This window comes from Trypanosoma melophagium (assembly GCF_022059095.1).
Source record: "Trypanosoma melophagium isolate St. Kilda chromosome Unknown ctg3segment0, whole genome shotgun sequence".
Lineage (NCBI taxonomy): Eukaryota > Euglenozoa > Kinetoplastea > Trypanosomatida > Trypanosomatidae > Trypanosoma > Trypanosoma melophagium.
Window position 1 is genome coordinate 282,133 of NW_027125162.1, and position 19,418 is coordinate 301,550.

The window sequence follows — 19,418 nt, forward strand, 5'->3', positions numbered from 1 at the left end:
AGAAAGAAAGAAAAAAAAGGAGAGAGACACCACACCACACCACACATACACTCACTCACTCGCTAAGCCATGGCTGTCTCCTTCTTTTCTTCCTCTTCCTCTTCCTTCTTATTCTTCTCATCGTTTACCCGCAGCTGACTCCATGGTATGACCCCTAACTCCACACGTTTGCGCTCCACCAGCGCCATTATATCCTCTGCAGTTACACTGGCGTCGTCTTTGTACGTCCGCCTCTCCGCCTCAAACTCGCCGCTCTTTTTTTTGTGCCGCAAACTCGCACGATGCCGCTCCGCCGCATGTGCGTCGCTGCAATTCACATCGCAGACGGGACAATAAAAGGCCCCCACCGGTCGACCCCCGGCGTGTGTGTTGAACATGGAAACCAGATAACTGGCAGCAGCAGCAATAGGAGCGAGGAGAGAGACAATCACCCCCCTTACCGAGAAGGAAGGAGAAAACAACGAAGAAGAATATATATATATATATATATATATATATATATATATATATATGGTCGCTCTAAGGGGGTGGGGTGTTTGTGTGAGAGATAGAAAAAAATGGATGAGGAAGAGGAGGATGATAATGGTGAAGAAGTTGAAGGATAAGGGTACAGAGAAGGACCGAATGCAATTCTGGAAAAAAAAATAGGTAAGAGTTTGATATATATATATATATATATATTAGAATGAAAAGTGAAAAATAGGAAATGGACCCTCAAACGGAAAAGTAAAAAACAAAAAATGCAATAATTGTTGTTCATAAGAAAATAAAGCTATAATTGACCACCGTATACAATTCAAAACATAAGAAACCGCAGCTATTAACGTCGCACTTTTCTCGCACTCACACTCACACTCACACTCACACACACTCTCACACACACACACACACACACACACTCTCTCTCTCTCTCTCTCTCTCTCTTTCTTTCTTTTATGCCTTTCTTTCCCATTGCTTCTCATGGCTCTTGCTTTTTCTCCAAACGTTACAATACGCCACTGAAACAACGCCAAAAGAAAGAACACACACGGGAGAAAGAATCAAAGAAAGGAAAAAAAAACCAACAACAATAATAATAAGGATAAATTAGAGGAATGCAACTTGACCAGGATTTCTATATCTAAAGTATGATTTTTTATTACTCCTGTGGAGAAACTGCGTACCCTCCTCTTCTCATAACATTATTCATCGACGTGTGGTGCTTTTCTTCGAAGCTTGAGGTCTATTATCATGATAGAAAGACGAATTTTGATGCAGCTGTGCTGCCATAACATTAGAAAGAATTTCTTCGCGACTTCTTACAGTTGTAGATAAAAGTCGACCTTGACTAAGATTAGGAGGGCGACGCATTGTATCATATAGCTCATCCCTTAATTGAGGTCCACCATGTAAAGTTCCACCTTCCGCACCCATTATATCCCTACTAGTACAGTTCTGATTACTCTGTTGACGTTGGGAGTTGCGTACCTGTTGTAATGTGGCTGTATAAAATGGTTGGATATTTTTAAGAGATGAGGATATATGTCCCCCGGCACGTGTTACTTGACCTGGGTCCGTAAAGCATGATACAGCAGTTGGTAATGGAAGACATTCATTATACATTGATGGAGTTGATGTCATGTTTAGTAATGGATATCCAGGACGATTTGTAGAGGTGTTGGCATCCATTTCCCCTCGTCTATCTCCAAGCACGTGTGAGCGATTCACCATAGGAACAAGCGGTTGGGCTAACGCCTCACTCGTGTCTAGCAATGATGGGTCGATGCTTTGCACAGTGTTGCGCTGCTTATGTTTATGATGCCTTCTATTCAATGGTTCCCGCTGACCTTCTCCATTTGACTGTATTCCTGTAGTTTGAGGTACATAAGATTTCGGGGTAAGATTATTATCTTCGTCCGTGATACAATGTGAAGTTGTTGTGTGCGCATTGCCATCGCATGAAAAACAATTGTGATGATGATGATAGTGATGTACCACACCACTCACACTTTCCACTGTTTCATCAGGGGACTGATAAAGTGCTAATGCTTCCAACGCCGTAGGAGATGCTATAACCCTCTGTTTTTCATCTGGTGTGTACTTTGTTTTCTTTGTCTTAGACTTTGGGGTGTTATGTGCACTTAGTTTGCTCTCCTGAGATGATGAGGATGAGGATAACGAGGATGAGGGTTGTGTGGATGTGGGACGTTCTGTTTGTACCGCCATATCACAGCTAGTATTTTGTGGTGTTTTGCCAGTTGAGTGAAATTTCTGTGTATTCTTCAAGGTTTTTGTTGTGGTTCCACTACTTGTAGAAGAAGATGGAATAGTGTTATCTGATGCCATTACAACAGCAGCACGTAATGGTACTGATGATGTTGCTGAAGATAATGATGGACCGGATTCCTCCGCACCTCCCGTCCGTACGCACCCTCCGTATCCTTCACCCACAGCAAGTACGTGAGACTGCATCCAATAATAGCAATCACACAGAACCTCAGAGACGTCCAAAATAATGCCGAGAGCATTTAAAGACTCCTTCAACTCTGCTACAGAATGTTCTCTCAGATATGCTTGGCAAGCCGATACCAGTGTACGAGGTAGAGAAAATGGAGGCATTGCAAAAATCAATTGCAGACTTCCACCAAAGGTACCAGTTCCCTCATTATAAAGGTGGTTAACTTGTTGCAGCGTGGCACAGAGTGCGCTGACAGCTTTTACAAATGGGTCTATAGCGGCGCTAGTATCTTTTGCGTTATGTGCTAACAGTACACGTTGTGTGTCCACCATAGCCTCCTCCACGGAGATGCGGTTGGTGGATCCCTGTCCCCCGCCCCCGTTAGAGACGGACGGCAGTAGGGGTTTTGGAAGAGGCGGCGGGGGCGGTTCGATTGGATCACTGCGAGGCGGCGAAGGAGGAACAACTGGCGGGGGGCGTTCGTCCAGCCGCTCTTCGACTCCCCGCAGCCGCTCCTCCGCCGCCCGCGACCGCCGCGCGACGATCGCCACCGCCTCCCGCACGTCCTCGACGGCTCCACGCAGCCCCGCCAGTTGTTCCTCCGCCACCGACGAGGGGAGGGGCGTCGCCGGCCGCCGCCGCACCGCCGCCAGCTCCGCGTACAGTCCATTCACAGCCGCCGAGAGGGTCTCCAGCCGCAATTCCATTCGGTCCTGGCGGCCATCACTGTCGCTCTGAACGGCAGCAGCCCCAGCTCCAGCACTCTCCCTACTACTCGCAGGTACTACAGGAGAAGCCACAACAGGAGCTTCATGCATGTGTTCTACCGTACGCATGACCTCTCCACAAAGTCTTAACAGTTCTGTACGAACTTCACCACATAACCGAGCATCCTCTTTACCACGCGCAACAAGTTCTTGTTGTTGCTGGAGCATTTCTTCACCTTCCTTACGTATGGATTTATTTTGTCTTTCCCAAGTAGTTATATGTTCCGTTATACGCTGCCAGAGTCCTTCTTCTCGGGTTTCACGTAACCTCTGTTGCTCACTAAGATAATCTTGTAACTGACGAGAAAATGCTTTGTCATGCGCTCCAGCAATAGATTTTACAGCTTCACGAACAATTAGTAGTAGAGCAGATGGAAGGGCTTCAGAAGGTGAGCCATCATTATAAACTGTCATTTCACTTTGTTGAATTAATGCAGCGAGACGAGATGAAACTTCGTCTACAAGTTGCTGTATAAAATTATTATTTTTAAGAAGTGAGTCAACAACATCCTTTATACCTTCATCACCTTTGAAAGTGTGTCTTCTTTGTATATCGTCCTGAATAGTATCATTATATTCATCCGATTCTTCAATACTTTTTATATCTTGTCGAATTCCTTTACTTAAGCTATTACGCCCACCATTTACTGTTTGTGGCGAAAAAAAATCTGAAGGAGTTCCTTTAACTTGAATTGGTGAGATTCCACTGGGAAGATCACTACGCGGTGGGGATGGAAAATCAATATCAGTACGTTTTCGTAGTCCCAAATCACGTTTGGTTCCGCTCTTCTTATTACTAGTTCTATAGTGGGATTCTATCTGATGCTGCATCGTACCTTGATGTTCTCTATTAACCATCTCAAGATACTCAGATTCAGACGATGAAACAGAATTTTTACCATGACTTACCATAGTTGTAAGATTTGATACTAACTGTGAAAAGAGAAGATTTCGATATGTACTTTCTTCTAGAACAAGTTCCATTCTAGCAGTAGACTCATCCTGAGAGATACGGTAACCTTCCCATCGTTCCTCTATTTTTTCCACATATCCTTGTAGTTGACGCCTATATTTCAATTGATCTTTGGTTTTAGAATCCACGTTATGCGACATTTTATCTCTATCCCTTCCCTGAATTCTATTACCTCTAGCATCCAACTCAGTCATATCCCCACTACCTGAAAATTCATATAATTTATTATTATTATTATTATTATTAGTAGTAGTAGTAGTATTACTTTTATCATCATCATCATCACTTTCAGAAGAAACAGAGGTGTCTACTTCATGAATTTCACCTCCGCTCCCATCAAAGAGACGTACAGGAGTAACAGGAACTGATAATACATTCCCTGTTCTAACCGCAGAAATAGCTTCTACTGTCCCACGTTGAGGCGAAGTAGTTACCCTAGGTTCTGTAGTCGGTTGAGTCCTACTACGTTTTTGCCGGCTGTTCTGCATTTCTTCTATCCACGCACGCTCTTGTTGAATGTTGTAGTGTACTCCAATCTTTTCACGTAGGTCACAGAGCAATTCCCACATATGTTGCACCACCCATGGGTTTACGTACTGTACGCGCGATTCCAACTCATGCATGCGAGTCTCCAGGCGTTTAAGGCCTTGGTGAACGACATCGACATCCTTTACAGTAGCCTTTGCCGTTTCTCTCTTGTGCTGCACATTCAATGCCCGTGAACGGGAAGTAGTGGTACTACCAGGGGCCACTCCGCACGATGACACTGACAAGGCAGAGGATGCAAATGGATGAGGCACCACATCCCCTATAGAGGGGATAGAACTCATGAATCCCAAACAGGTTCAGTCTAGCTGTACTGCACTCACTGAAGGAAACGTAATGGGTGTATTGTATTCGTTTCATTCATCAATTTTTGTTAAAAAAAAAGAAAAAGAAAGAAAGAAAGAGGGTTAAAAAAATAAAATAAAAACGACTCCAAACGCAATGATTTGCATGTGGTGTAGAAGATGAAAAGAAACGAAAAAAAAAACAAGAGAATCATATTCATAACGAAAAAGCCAGTTTTAAGCTGTTTTTTTTTTGCTACAAGAAAAGGTAAAAACAGTCAAAAGAAATCAAAATCCTTTGAAAATTCAACATTAAAAAAATGAAACATTCATTCGATTACATTTTCACGCTCTTACTTTTTCCTTTTTAAATTCATCTCTGAATAACAATAAAATAAAAAAACAAAACACAGAAAATCAAACATACATACGTACATATAAATGAAAATCCTCATTTTTTATTGACAAGGAAGAAGAAAGAGAGGAAGGTAAAAAAAAAAAAAAACTCAAAAAAAAATTCGAACTGTAAGAAAAAGAAGGGAAGACGACGACAACAGGTCGGTGTTGGTACAGATAAGGCTTAGAGATAGTACGCAACAGTTGCCGTTCTACCGATTTTTTGTTTTTTTTTTTAATTCTTTTTTTTTTGTTTTTTTTTTTAATTCTTTTTTTTTTGTTTTTTTCAAGTGTCACTGTTGTCACTTCATTTTACTTTTTAACCTTTTGCTGTTGTATTTTTTTTTTCTCACTCTTTGGATGGAAAATCATCCTTACTTTTTTTTGTTGTCAGGTGTAAAAAAAAAAGATTACTGATCACACTCACATCGACTCGCGGAAAATCGCCATGACATCTTCCTTACTTCCCTGTCGTGGGTTTGTGGCAGCACAGATGTCCTTCAGTGCTGCATCCGCCAGCATTGGGATGTCCTCCTCTCGCATGCCGAGTTCTCTGAAACCACGTGGAATACCAACTGCCTTCGATAAATGACGAATGGCGTCAACTGCAGCATCAGCGGCTTCCTTATCGTTCACACCTGCAGTGATTACACCAAGGCGTGTGGCCACATCACGCAGTCGATGTGCACAAACAGAGGAGTTATACGTTTGAACATGAGGAAGGAGAATAGCGTTGCAAACACCATGAGGAAGGTCATAAAATCCTCCCAGTTGGTGTGCCATCGCATGTACATAACCAAGACCAGCACTGTTAAATGCCATCCCTGCAAGATATTCGGCATAACACATACCCTCACGGGCCACAAGATCCTTACCGTTATCAACAGCATTTTTAAGATGTTGTTTGATGAGTTGCATAGCCTGTAAAGCACAGGCGTCTGTTACAGGACTTGCACCACTAGACACATACGCCTCAATAGCGTGTGTAAGGGCATCCATGCCGGTGGCAGCAGTTAAAGCGGGTGGTTGACCAACCATCAATTTGGCGTCATTAATTGCCATAAGTGGGGTTATAGCGTCTGTTGCAATAACCATCTTTGTGTGTCGTTTCTCATCCGTGATCACAGCAAAACGTGTTAACTCACTCGCCGTACCTGCTGTTGTATTGATAGCAATAACAGGAAATTGATCTTTTTTCGCTCTGTCAAGACCTTCGTATTTATGGATAGTTCCACCGTTTGTCTTCACAAGTGCGATGGCCTTCGCACAGTCCTGTGGTGATCCACCGCCAAGAGAGAAGATGGAATCACAGCCTGAGCTGTTTAGCAATGCGAGTCCCTCCTCCACATTATGTGATGTGGGGTTCGGGTGTACATCGGTGAAAATAATGGGATTCATACGGCACTTCGACTTCAGCACAGATGAGACGGTGTCGAGAATACCCGACTTTGCAATACCGGCGTCTGAGATGAGCAGCGGTTTTTTGAAGCCGTACGTCGAGATTTTTTCGAGTGCGACATCCAGTGCGCCAATGCCGAGATAACTGATACGTGGCCCAAAGAAGCCAGTGGCAGCCGCACGGAGACTTGTTGCACGAAACATTATCTTCAATTGAATACTGTTGTTATTTTTTATTGTTTTTGCTTTGTAGAATTGCTAAATATAATCAACATTTGCGCAAGGTGTGGCGACGGTGCCCACGCAAAGGTATATAAAAAGAAAAACCAAATGAAAAGGAAGAAGAATAAATAAAAATAAAAATAGAATTACCATTTACCCAATAAAGCCAATTCTATAGGTCAGACTTCTTTTTGTATAATAATAATAATAATAATAATAATAATAATAATAATAATAATAATAATAACAAACTAAAATAAAAAATACAGGCTTACGTAGACTCAGAGGAAACCCATGGACCACAACCCTTTAATAATCCTGTGAGCACAACCCTATCATCCAACAAAACGAGAAGGACAATAAATAGGGAAAGTAATGGAACCAGATAATTAAAACGGGGGAAAAAAACATGTGTTTCATAATAAAATGTCGTATAGTACCAACAGAGGTAGTAATAGAACTTAAACATAATTACCTATCACAAAATACTTCCTCTACTGAAAAAAAAAAATCAGTAGCAACACTGCGCCGTGTATAGCTAAATGTTATGAAAACTGCATTCGTACCATTGTTCCCAGACTCTCAAGTGATATTCGCATTCTCCAAGATTGTTAATGATACAACCATAATAATAACAATAACAGCGTCACTGGCAATCATAGTTCATCTCACTTCCATAATAATTGGAGAAATACTAGACATTTACGTTACAAATAATCGCACAATACATTGTACCGTCCTTTAATGTGATCGTTAAATGCTCCCATAAGTTCCTGTTTCAATCTAAGAAAAATTAAATATGGGTACCTTGAAGATGATATTATCAAAAACCAAAGAAAAAAATGGAGTAAAGGAGAAATGGAATTATAAGGTGAATATAAACTTTACCACCACCACTGAGACAAGGAAAAAGAGTCTATATACATGTATAATACCCCTTCGATAGGGAAGACCGAACAAAAAAAAAAGATAAAATTCTTGCCTGAGGGAATTTCCTTCCAACATTTTCACTCCTCTAGCCTACGTGTGAAATGGCATTTCCTTCCACAACTTTCCTTCTCTCTTCCTCCTTCTTTCCTTTTTTTTCACTCGAAGACGCACATACACATTCTTCTCTTGTTCTAGAAGTTGTATCTGTTGGAATTACGACTTTCATCCATCTTTCTTTTTCAATTCACGGTTTGCTTGTTTGTTTTTAATTTGTTCCCTCAGAGATATGTGCATTATCAGGAGAAAGAATTGGAGAGTGAAAGAAGAGTAATGGTCCTTCTGCTCATCTGAAATTGTTTTTTTTTTCAATTTTCTACTTTTCGCATTTCTGCACTGCTCAGAAAACCAAAACAACGTACTGATGGGCCGAGATATGTTTGCTTTCCCTCTTTTTCTTTCTCTCGCACACACACTCCTTCCCCCTTTCTCTCTTGCTACACTATCATTTCTTCTTCGTTTCTTTTTTCTTCCTTGCTTTCTTTTTTTCGTCTTTACTCTTCGTTCAGCTTGACGCGTTCATTTGCATCCATGTATTGCGAGTATGCGTGCGTCCCTTACCTCATTAACGTTAAAAGCTTCTGAGATGATATCGAAACGATTCTTCGTAGTTCTTCCTTTTTTGTTTTTCCTTTCTTTCGTATTCTGTGAAAAATGAAGGAATAGAGTGTCACAGAGTGGTGTTACACAGATACACGGACACAAAAATAGGCGCAAATGGTTGCCTTAAAAAAAATTCTTCGCTACTTTTTTCTCACACATTTCATTTTCCTCCTTCAGGTTTCCTTCCTTCCTTTCCTTCTCTCTCTCTCTCTCACCCCTTCTAAATCCCTTCTTGTCTTTTCTCAGAAACTTGCTGCCTCTTTATTGTTTCGTTGGCGCTCTTGCTTCCACTAATGTTTACTTCTTCTTCTTGAGCTTGCCTGGCACTGGTTTTGCTTGTTTAACGCCTTCAATGCTTACCTTTGGGTCAAGGGCAACACACTCTGTAACGGCACCCCATCCAACAGTGATCTTTCCCTCACGAATAGTGAATTTCAGTCCCTTCTCCACCGGCATTGGGTACGCCAATGTCAGGACGAGTTCACGGTTATCACCTGGCATACACACGAGGGTCTTCTCAAACTCTCTCAGTTCCGCTTCCTTCTTCTTCTGATCTTCTGCATCACGACCATACTTCTTGTTCAGTTCCGCCGCCTGTTTCTCACTTTCTGGGAAGTTAAGATCTGCTGTAACGTCAGCACAACGGAAGAAGAGTTGTGGACGGTAGTGAGGACTAAACGCCGTGTGTCGACCACCTTCGTCCTTTGTTAGTACATACACCTGCGCACGAACACGGTTGAAGAGTGTGGTGGCACCAGGCGCAGAGAGCACCATACCGCGTTCCACATTATCTTTTGACAAACTTGTCGTATCACCCGTACCGACGATACTCGCACCAACGGAATCACCCGGCATACACTCATCCAATGTCTTGTGGTACATCTCAATTCCAGTTACCTTTACAGTCGCCTTCTTTGCACTGAAGCCAGAGAGCTCGGCATCTGCGCCAACCTTCATAAGTCCCTGGTCCACACGTCCAGTCACAATAACAGTCTTCTTGTCCTTTCCAATTTCATAGACGTGTTCAATGGCCATAAGAAAAGGCTTATCCGTAGCCCTCGGTGGGTCTGGGATCCACTCATCACACTTCTTCACAAGTTCCATAATTTTAGCCTCATTTTCAGCATCCCCTTCCAAAGCCTTCACAGCAGATCCACGAACAAATGGTGTCTCTTCAGCAGGGAACTTATATTTCTCCAAAAGTTCACGAACCTCCATTTCCACCAATTCAATCATATCTTCTTGCCCTTGCATCATATCACATTTATTAATAAAACAAACAAGCGCTGGTAGACCAATCTGAGAACAGATTAGTAAATGCTCACGGGTTTGTGGCATGCATCCATCATTAGCTGCAACAACAAGAATACCACCATCCATTTGAGCAGCACCCGTAATCATATTCTTGACAAAGTCCATGTGACCTGGGCAATCTATATGACCATAGTGGCGTTTCTCCGATTCATACTCCACATGTGTCGCGTTGATGGTAATTTTACGGCTCTTTTCTTCTGGTGATTTATCAATTGCGAAATAATCAAGTGCCCTTGCTTTACCGGTCTTAGAAAGCACAGTTGTAATAGCTGAGGTCAGTGTTGTCTTACCATGGTCAACGTGACCAATAGTTCCAATAATAAGATGAGGCTTATCTCGAAGGAATGCCTCCTTCTTGGGAGCCAAGAGGGCACTACGAAAGATCGTGCGAAACATTCAGGAGTAGGAAAGAATCTGTAATGTCCCCCTTTTTAAGAACTATGTGAGAAAGTAAAATAAATATGTATGGGGCGCGTAAATATGTATGTATAGATTTGTGAGATTAGATCACTGACAGGAGATTTGTTTTTTTTTTTTTGTTAAAAAAATATACTCGCTGGTTCCTTTAATCAAACAGGAGGATTGACTTCCTTCTTCAAAAAACCGAAAAAAAAAAAACGAAATAAATAAAAACAATACACCAAAACAAAAGGTATTAAAAAAAAAACTCCTCTTGCATCTTCCCAATGCGTCATTAGGTTATTCTTTATCGTCTTCGTTCGTATTGTTTTTTTTTTATATTACTTTTATTTTTCATTGGTGTATGAGAATATGGATCATCTCTTTTTTGTTGTTGCGGGAGTAAACAAGAAAAAAAAAACAAGCGAAAGCAATAACAAAAATGAAAAAATGTCGGCAATACTTCTCCCTAAATGAGAGTCTCACTCCCGACCACACTGTTTCGCTTTTCTTTTGTTCTTTTTCTTCCACTCATACAAAGTTTCTCATTTACATAAAAAAAAATACTGAGCTGTTCGTTTACAGGTGGATATGCTACTTTTCTTCTTCTTTTCGTATTCCCATACACCCACAACTCAGACTCTCTTTCTTTTTCTCACACGTTAATACGAAAAAGACAAAAAAAAAAAACACGTGTATTCAAGAAATAAAAGGATTTCTATATGGCACTCCAATAAACAGTAACTACGGCGTAAATATGAGCTGAGAGATCGTGAGCGTGATTTACCCAACCATCGGCCTGACTGTAGTAACAGCTGGAGCAAACATGTACTCCCGCACCACACTTTCGCATAATCATACAATGCACCACATACTTGTACGGAAGACGCATCCCTAACAGTTTTTCCATGATACCATCACAGATAAGCTGAATCCATCCCTGTGCCTTTATGTGATCATAGTGCTGAGCATCATCCTCCCCACCCTCATCATCAAAATATGGACTAAGAACTTGCAGAATGATATTCTTCACATCATTTGGTGGAACACCATTAATTTCCACAGTATCATCCCGTACAGCTGCTTCCCCCGCGGCTGCATCCTCTCCATCCACACTCTCATCTCCATTCTGCATATCCGCTGTGTCTAATCGTGCGGGAGACTCTGAAGCCGCCGTTGTTGGTGCTCCTTCGGCTGTTACTGCCCCTTCTGCAGTTGGGGTGGCCCCTGTCACAATCGTCGCACCTTCCTCACCGCTACCAGCAGAAACAACTTGATTTGTCTGCACTTCCTCCGTCTCTGCGGGTACGCGGACTTTCACTGTTTGATCCAGCATCGGCGGCGCCCCAGATCCGTTTTCTTCTGCCATTGGACTGCTTGTCTAATCACCAGCAAGATGCGTTTTTCCTGTTTCTAATATATATATATATATATATATATATATATATATTATTTCCCACCCTTTCCTTGCTGGGATGTTACATACATTACATACAATCACGGTGATCATGAAAATTAGTACATGACAGCAATGAGAAACAGAACGAAAAAGCAAAAAAGAAAATACAAGACAAGAAGCATAGCACAGACTTCCAGGAGAAAAAATAAGAATTAACAATACCAAGTCGGGGAGAAGAAAATAAAAAAAATTCCCCCAAAGAATTCAAGAAAAAATTTCCCCCCTTCGTTAACGTTAAATGAGACTTCGAAGTCGCGCAATATCTCTCGTCTCTAGACCCAAGATAGAGCTACAATAATCATTGCGGTTCAAGACGGTTTGAAGAAACTCACGCAGTCTTGCCGGGGTGCCACGCAGCGAAACTAAAGCACTACCATCTCGCCCAGCAACACGAAGAATTCGCCAGCGATGGAGAGCAACAACAGCACTACGAAATGCGGTCCGATCCAAGGCAGCTGCAGCAGCAGTTCCCATAGATGAAGCTACATCTTCTAGTAGGTCAACTACTGTTCGTGATACACCTCCTTCATGCCGAAGATAGACATATGCAAGAATAAGTATCATCTCACGTGTACAATATCCCAACTCTACAAGAAGGCAATCAGACAACATATCACCAAAAAGAAGATGATGTTCACAGGAAGAAGGGATAACCGTCATGCTCGGCAATTTTGTTTCCCCAGAAGAATTTATTGAAATTCCTGTTACCCATTGAGCACGTACAGCCTCTGGTGCAGTTGAAAAACTTCTACTAAGGTAGTTATCTCTTCCTTCTTCTGTTAAACGAAGTTTAAACCATGAAAAAATAGCGGCATGACTGGTTTTATCAAGTAAAAACAAACGTCCAGAACAAATTTCAGCAAACGCGCTGGCGACCGCCGCCATAACACGTCCAGCTGTAGCGCCTATACCTTGTAATTGACCAGATATCCGTGCAATCCGCCAAGCAAATAAATTGTTACCTGCTGTGTTCTGTTTCCCTTCAGAATCAGCAGCAGCAGCAGCAACAGCACCAACAGAATCCAACTCATTAATGACAGCGGTTGCAATCTCCAGCATTGACTCTTTTAAAAGTTTAGTTGAATCATCTAATGAAATTTTATGTAAACCGTTTTGTAATTCTGAATTACCATCATTTACTTGCTGTTGCTGCAATTGCTCTTGTGACGCACTCATAGCATCAAAGCACCATCCTGTAAAAGGTTTATTTATATAGCTGTTTTCATCATTCAATGTCTTTTCATCACGTTCTTTCTTTCGATTAGATATATTTTTTACTTTCATAGCAAAATTTTCAAGATCTTGTTTCAGACGTTCCTTAACTTCTACGAGACAAGCCCGAGCCACTCGACTTGCACTCCATGGAAGAAGTGGAATACATCGAGTTTCACATGTAAGTCGACTTGAGAGTCGCTTTTCAAGTTGCCGAATATCTGGAGTAGATGATGTCATCACGAGTGACATCCCACCACCATGACCATCACTCTCGTGCATAAGACCGGAGAGTACATAGAGCATCTGATCACACCAAATACCAAATCTCTCTACACGACGGATACAAACCACAAGATTAGTACCATAACTTTTCATTAAAAGAAGAGAACGTTGCAAGGCAGGTAAGGCACTTGATGCCCCGCCGCCTGCATAAGCAGTTGTGGAAGTTACCAAGAGTGGATCCATGTCTTCTTCATCAGTGCACTCATCTTCACTTTCTGAACCTGCGGCAGCAGTGGAAGAAGTAGCAGCAACAGCAGCAACTACCGTAGTAGGTGCAGCAGAAGTACGAGAAGAAGCAAGTGTTGAACCCCTACTCCGCTTTAGAGATTCTTTTTTAATTGATTCCTGATTCTCCATACGTGTTCTTTTTAGTCGATTATTCCCAGTTTTATGACGTCCTGTCACTTCATAATGATCACTTTCGGTCCCACTGCTTGCATTATCACCATTTTCTTCCTCTTCTGACTGTAACAGTTTATGAAAACCAAAAAGACTACCAAAATCAAACGTCCCTGTACGCAAGGACCAATCAGCCGCTCGTAATTTCGCCGACTGCGGACTTTTTAGAAATTGTAACAATTGCTGGGCGGTGCAGCGGAGAGCGTCCTCATCACTGTTCAACGTATCCCCGTCAAGGTAAAGCACAAATGTCTGTTCCCGCTGCATACACTCCTGTGCAACGAGGCGGAGAATACGGTGTTCACCGCAGCCGCGCGGTCCCCACAGTGCGTGGCAGGAGCGGTGTCCAAGTGCACACGATGCGGCGATGGCGCTGCGGACGGAGCGGTAGGCGCTTTCGTGAGCGCTGCACTCATCACGTGCGATTGATAGAAAAGCGGGGCCGGTGCGGGCTGTCAGTCGTGCGTGTGCCCGACAGCACTGCACGGCGAGTTGGTGTTGGGCGTTGGCAAGAAACTCTAATTGTTTTACTTTTTCTTCTTCCTGCTTTTCTTGATCATTTTCTTTTTCTTTTTCTTCCTGTTCTTCTTCTTCTCTTGGTTGTTGTTTTGGTGTTGGTGATTGTTTCTTTTGCTGATACCGCTGTGTCTTCATCACCGGGAGATGAGAAATGGAAAGGGGAAGGAATATTTTCCCCTTTAGCGAAGACAACTGGTACAGTTGCGAGAGAAACTAAGAAGAAAAACGCCAATTAAAAAAGAAAAGAATAGAATAGAATAGAGAGTAAGAAAGAAAGAAGTAGACATATCATTAGAGATAATCCACTATGCTATCTGAAATATCGAAGATTAGCATCGCAAGACCTCTAAAGGTACATGAAGCCATGAATAAAAATAAGGTGCTACGCCGTTCAAGAAGAGGGGAAATGAAGCAATAATAAAATGAAAAACAAAATGTTTCTCTACTCATTTTCATGTGTTTTAGCAAGATGAAGTTTTTCGAATAATAAGAGAATACGTGTTTGGAACACTTTGGTGTGCTTTAAGTGGAAATAACTTCACATGCTCAAACAGTTTTTTCTCTTCAAGTATTTCTACCTTTAAGCAACTTTCTTTGTAAATACCATAAAGGCACGGTAATACTTTCTTTCGAGGAAACTCAGACTCTTCTGTCCATCCATTGTAAACTTTTCCACCAACCTTTACAACTCGTACCATTTGCTGCAATACACTACAGAAAAGTGTTTCATTATAGACGTGATAAATCGAGCCAAAACTATATGTGTGATCAAAAAAGTTATTCGGTAACCATTCTAACTGAGTTCCATCAGCTACACAATATTGATTTTTCTTTGTTGACATCTCTCGAGCGTACTCCACAGTTTTGTTACTAATATCAATTCCAAGACCAATAGCACCAAAGAAACTGTACATAAACTCCAAATGATGACCACAACCACTTCCCCAATCTAATAGTCGATCACCTGGTTTGACGTTAAGTAATTCTGCAATTACACGAAGAATAGCTTCATGATCGTGAATAGTTACACGATGCCATATACCATCCTTCTTACAATTATTTGCACGTCGGTCATACTTCTGCGCAACACTTGTCGGTTTTTTCCGTGGTAGGTGTTCCAATGGTATTTGACGCTCTTCAAAGGAAGCATCATATGGTGGACATGATGGCCACTTAACATTGCTTGCAGCTTCCTCTACAGCAGATTGATTATCTGAAACGGAACCCGCTATTTTAATGATTGAAGAACAAATTATCTCTTTTGGACCTCTGCATCGAAATGGTACAGAATCCACATCATTATATATATTATCTGGAACCAGTTCCATTTCTTCTGCTGTACCTTTTGTTATCACAAGAGAATACGTGTTGGGAATTAACTGCCTAGCTTTTAGTGGAAATATTTTTACGTGAGAAAATGCCTCTTTTTCTTCTACAATTTCGTATTTTACGGGGAGATCGGCAAAGCATAATGGTACATATTTGCGTCTGAAATCATCTTCCTCACTCCAACCATTATATACTGTTCCTAAAGGTTTTACCACTCGCACCATCTGTCGAAGCACATTACAAAACAAAGTTTGATTATAAACGTGAAGAACAGCACCAAAACTTATAACATGATCAAAAAAATTTGATGGAATCCAACTAAGATTAGTTCCGTCTGCCACACAATGAAGAAGTTCAGGAGACGTCAGTTTACGAGCATAAAAAATAGTAGCATTAGCCACGTCAATTCCAACACTACTCACACCATAAAACTCATACAAAAATTGCATACTGTGTCCACAACCACTTCCCCAATCAAAAACAAATGAATTATTCTTAATATGGCCCACTTTAACAATACCATGAAGAATTTCTCGATGATCTTCCACACGAACACGATGCCAAACACCATCTGACAAACAATTGTGAGCACGTCTGTTATACTTCATGGCAACACTTGTTGGTATCTTGCGTGGAAGATGCTTAAGAGGTATTTGCAACCTGTCTAAAGCTGCAGCATCATACGGAGGGCACTCAAGACCACGCAATGATGTTCTTGCTACTTTATTCTCCATACTGCCAGAAACTCCCAAGAGATCATTCCTCACACCACCAACCGTTGAAATTGTTTCAACATTAACTTGTGACTTCGACTCCACAGTACGTAAAGGCAAACCAGAAGACGTAACCCAAATAAACCACAAAGTCATCATACAAAAAACACCAATTAAAAAAAAAACTATAGATCGCCACTTACTTCGACGTAAAGGACGGCTGTGAAACCTACGCGTTTGCGCAGACGCAAAACCAGCACTCATTTGGGACTAAAATAAAAGAAAAAAAAAGAAAAAAAGTAAAGCCACAAACAAAGAACGAAAAAAAGAACAGAAAAGCAAACAAGAAAGCCCACTTTATCGCAAAAAAAAAAAAAAAAATGGACAGCACACGTACTCGGGCATCTCCGCCCCCTGAAATCACCCCACTGTGAGCGCAGTGCACAATGCGGGGTGTTAGACGAGGGCGTCACGTGAAGCAGAGAGAGGGAAAAATAAAAAGAGGAAGGGAGGAAGATGGTGGAAAGTGGAGGTCGCTCAACATTTGTACACATTCAAGAATCCTCATTGGTGTAGTCGGTCCGCCTGTCGTTAGACAAGTTTTTCATCATCGCGGCCAGCATTGCAGGTGAACCGAAGCACAAGGGAAAAAGGAAGGTGGGTGGTGTGGGGGGCGTATGAATATATGTGTCAGCAATGTGTACGGATTATCATCGTATTGGTTCAGCGCACAGTGCTCTGATATTGAGATCCGTCTCTAATTGATTCATCATGTCGCCAAAAATACCATCTGTGATGATGACGACGATAGCGGGAACAGAAAGTCTCGGAAAACCACCACCCACAGTGCGCCACCAAACAGGCATAGCACCGTGGCTACGGGCCTCCTCGTGGCTGCACCGCAGAAAGAGGGGTGGAAAGAGGGGCGAAACGACACCAGAGAACCGCACCGTCGTGTCAGCAAAGCACAGTCTCAGCTGTGACGGTTGTTGCTACTCAGCAGAAATGTCTTGCTCAGACGCGCACTACAACTTTTGTCTTCATCCACGGACGCGATTGTCACTCACATACACATACACATATGCACAGGGTGTCGTCCCCACGAGGGGTACCAGATCTCCGCCCCAGATATCACCACGCAGTGCACGCAGCAGCACAATGCGCGGCGGTTGGAGGAACGTCTCGCAACAGCAACAGTGACAGAGGGGAGAGCAGGCAGAAACTACTGACCCAGCTTTCAAAATCTTTGACTCTGACTCCGTATGATTAGCGCTCGGGCAGAGCAACACCACCAGGCGCCGGTAATAGGAGTACCTCTGCAGCGCCGAGACACGCCAGGAGGGGGACGCACCCGGAGCACCACAAAAAAAAGAGGGTAAGAAGTTCAAATCAGAAGCTTTGGTTTAAAGTCTCAAGTTGGTAATTCATTCATTGACAAACGTCAGTGCGCACTACAACTGTTATCTCATCACAAAGAAGCATGGACAGCACACGTACTCGGGCATCTCCGCCCCCTGAAATCACCCCACTGTGAGCGCAGTGCACAATGCGGGGTGTTAGACGAGGGCGTCACGTGAGGCAGAGAGAGGGAAAAATAAAAAGAGGAAGGGAGGAAGATGGTGGAAAGTGGAGGTCGCTCAACATTTGTACACATTCAATAATCCTCATTGGTGTAGTCGGTCCGCCTGTCGTTAGACAAGTTTTTCATCATCGCGGCCAGCATTGCAGGTGAACCGAAGCACAAGGGAAAAAGGAAGGTGGGTGGTGTGGGGGGCGTATGAATATATGTGTGTCAGCAATGTGTACGGATTATCATCGTATTGGTTCAGCGCACAGTGCTCTGATATTGAGATCCGTCTCTAATTGATTCATCATGTCGCCAAAAATACCATCTGTGATGATGACGACGATAGCGGGAACAGAAAGTCTCGGAAAACCACCACCCACAGTGCGCCACCAAACAGGCATAGCACCGTGGCTACGGGCCTCCTCGTGGCTGCACCGCAGAAAGAGGGGTGGAAAGAGGGGCGAAACGACACCAGAGAACCGCACCGTCGTGTCAGCAAAGCACAGTCTCAGCTGTGACGGTTGTTGCTACTCAGCAGAAATGTCTTGCTCAGACGCGCACTACAACTTTTGTCTTCATCCACGGACGCGATTGTCACTCACATACACATACACATATGCACAGGGTGTCGTCCCCACGAGGGGTACCAGATCTCCGCCCCAGATATCACCACGCAGTGCACGCAGCAGCACAATGCGCGGCGGTTGGAGGAACGTCTCGCAACAGCAACAGTGACAGAGGGGAGAACATACTGTCCATTATTTGTGCCCATCTGTTCTATTTACTTTCTGTTATCTCATTTCTTTTTGAGCATTTTAAGAAAATACCTCGTTTTCCCGGTTACTGTTTAAATCACTTGTGTAAAAAACTGCTCTTTATGATTATCTTCTTCCTATTTCTTCGGAGATTCTCGTATCACAAAAAATAAGCCTCCTTTGCAATTATAGCAAGAAAAGGCCTCCATCTTTTACTAATTCTTTCAATGGTTTAGTATATTATTACTTAATAACCATCATAAGAAAGAAAAAAGCACAACAACAATGATTATCTAACCTAAGAAAACAGTCTCTCAAAGATTGTATTGCAACCTTTTAAAGATCACATTGTTATCATATCTTTTCACGGTTTACAAAGAAGGTTAGAATATCTGTCCCACTACCCTGTGTTGCAGAATGGCTCTTTGCTTTCTTTTTCGAAGAAAGCAAGAAATTAACTGTTATACTGGTGACTTGCATACATATAGAGCAAAAATACAAGATTCCACATTTTTTCTGTTTACATGCTCGTGTCGAATTACACTTGTTTAAGTGTTTATGCAATGTTTTGCATTTTCACTGAAACTCCCCATGAAACAAAAAAAAAAAAAACGGTGCGAATAAAAAAGCAAAGTCATTCTAGTATATCATTGAGCCGGAAATTAAGATCATAGCTGATTGTACTGTTCCAAAATTACTAACTATGTCGCACCACAAAAAAAAGGCAAGCACAATTTATTTATCATCAGCAGTATTATTACTCTCACCATACCAAATAGTAGCAGGAAAAAAAACCCAGAGTGAACACACCACTCACTTGCTATGTATGACTCAGTTCACTAGCAAGGCAAGGT

At 42.3% G+C, this 19,418-nt stretch overlaps 9 protein-coding genes across 9 annotated transcripts; 1 reads left to right on the forward strand and 8 right to left on the reverse strand.

The window, feature by feature from the left end:
• Positions 1-62: 62 nt before the first annotated feature.
• Positions 63-377, reverse strand: LSM04_009723 (zinc finger protein; the record flags this gene model as incomplete). The annotated part of the gene is made up of 1 exon (XM_067337038.1): positions 63-377. One exon carries the CDS (start codon positions 375-377, stop codon positions 63-65), a length of 315 nt encoding a protein of 104 aa, XP_067190015.1.
• An 808-nt stretch (positions 378-1,185) lies between these two features.
• On the reverse strand, positions 1,186-5,007 carry LSM04_006027 (uncharacterized protein; the record flags this gene model as incomplete). Its single annotated transcript, XM_067337039.1, has 1 exon — positions 1,186-5,007. The coding sequence occupies one exon, from the start codon at positions 5,005-5,007 to the stop codon at positions 1,186-1,188; it is 3,822 nt and encodes a 1,273-aa protein (XP_067189847.1).
• Positions 5,008-5,826: 819 nt separating this feature from the next.
• LSM04_003790 (alcohol dehydrogenase) lies at positions 5,827-7,005 on the reverse strand (the record flags this gene model as incomplete). Its single annotated transcript, XM_067337040.1, has 1 exon — positions 5,827-7,005. The coding sequence occupies one exon, from the start codon at positions 7,003-7,005 to the stop codon at positions 5,827-5,829; it is 1,179 nt and encodes a 392-aa protein (XP_067189745.1).
• Positions 7,006-8,910: 1,905 nt separating this feature from the next.
• LSM04_004195 (Transcription factor) lies at positions 8,911-10,323 on the reverse strand (the record flags this gene model as incomplete). Its single annotated transcript, XM_067337041.1, has 1 exon — positions 8,911-10,323. One exon carries the CDS (start codon positions 10,321-10,323, stop codon positions 8,911-8,913), a length of 1,413 nt encoding a protein of 470 aa, XP_067189769.1.
• Positions 10,324-11,044: 721 nt separating this feature from the next.
• Positions 11,045-11,695, reverse strand: LSM04_003705 (Tctex-1; the record flags this gene model as incomplete). The annotated part of the gene is made up of 1 exon (XM_067337042.1): positions 11,045-11,695. The coding sequence occupies one exon, from the start codon at positions 11,693-11,695 to the stop codon at positions 11,045-11,047; it is 651 nt and encodes a 216-aa protein (XP_067189737.1).
• Positions 11,696-12,019: 324 nt separating this feature from the next.
• On the reverse strand, positions 12,020-14,335 carry LSM04_000009 (uncharacterized protein; the record flags this gene model as incomplete). Its single annotated transcript, XM_067337043.1, has 1 exon — positions 12,020-14,335. One exon carries the CDS (start codon positions 14,333-14,335, stop codon positions 12,020-12,022), a length of 2,316 nt encoding a protein of 771 aa, XP_067189555.1.
• A 326-nt stretch (positions 14,336-14,661) lies between these two features.
• Positions 14,662-16,506, reverse strand: LSM04_004954 (Methyltransferase domain 25; the record flags this gene model as incomplete). Its single annotated transcript, XM_067337044.1, has 1 exon — positions 14,662-16,506. The coding sequence occupies one exon, from the start codon at positions 16,504-16,506 to the stop codon at positions 14,662-14,664; it is 1,845 nt and encodes a 614-aa protein (XP_067189800.1).
• Positions 16,507-17,013: 507 nt separating this feature from the next.
• LSM04_009287 (uncharacterized protein) lies at positions 17,014-17,442 on the forward strand (the record flags this gene model as incomplete). The annotated part of the gene is made up of 1 exon (XM_067337045.1): positions 17,014-17,442. One exon carries the CDS (start codon positions 17,014-17,016, stop codon positions 17,440-17,442), a length of 429 nt encoding a protein of 142 aa, XP_067189992.1.
• A 612-nt stretch (positions 17,443-18,054) lies between these two features.
• LSM04_000242 (uncharacterized protein) lies at positions 18,055-18,581 on the reverse strand (the record flags this gene model as incomplete). The annotated part of the gene is made up of 2 exons (XM_067337046.1): positions 18,055-18,316; positions 18,424-18,581. 2 exons carry the CDS (start codon positions 18,579-18,581, stop codon positions 18,055-18,057), a joined length of 420 nt encoding a protein of 139 aa, XP_067189565.1.
• Positions 18,582-19,418: the final 837 nt, after the last annotated feature.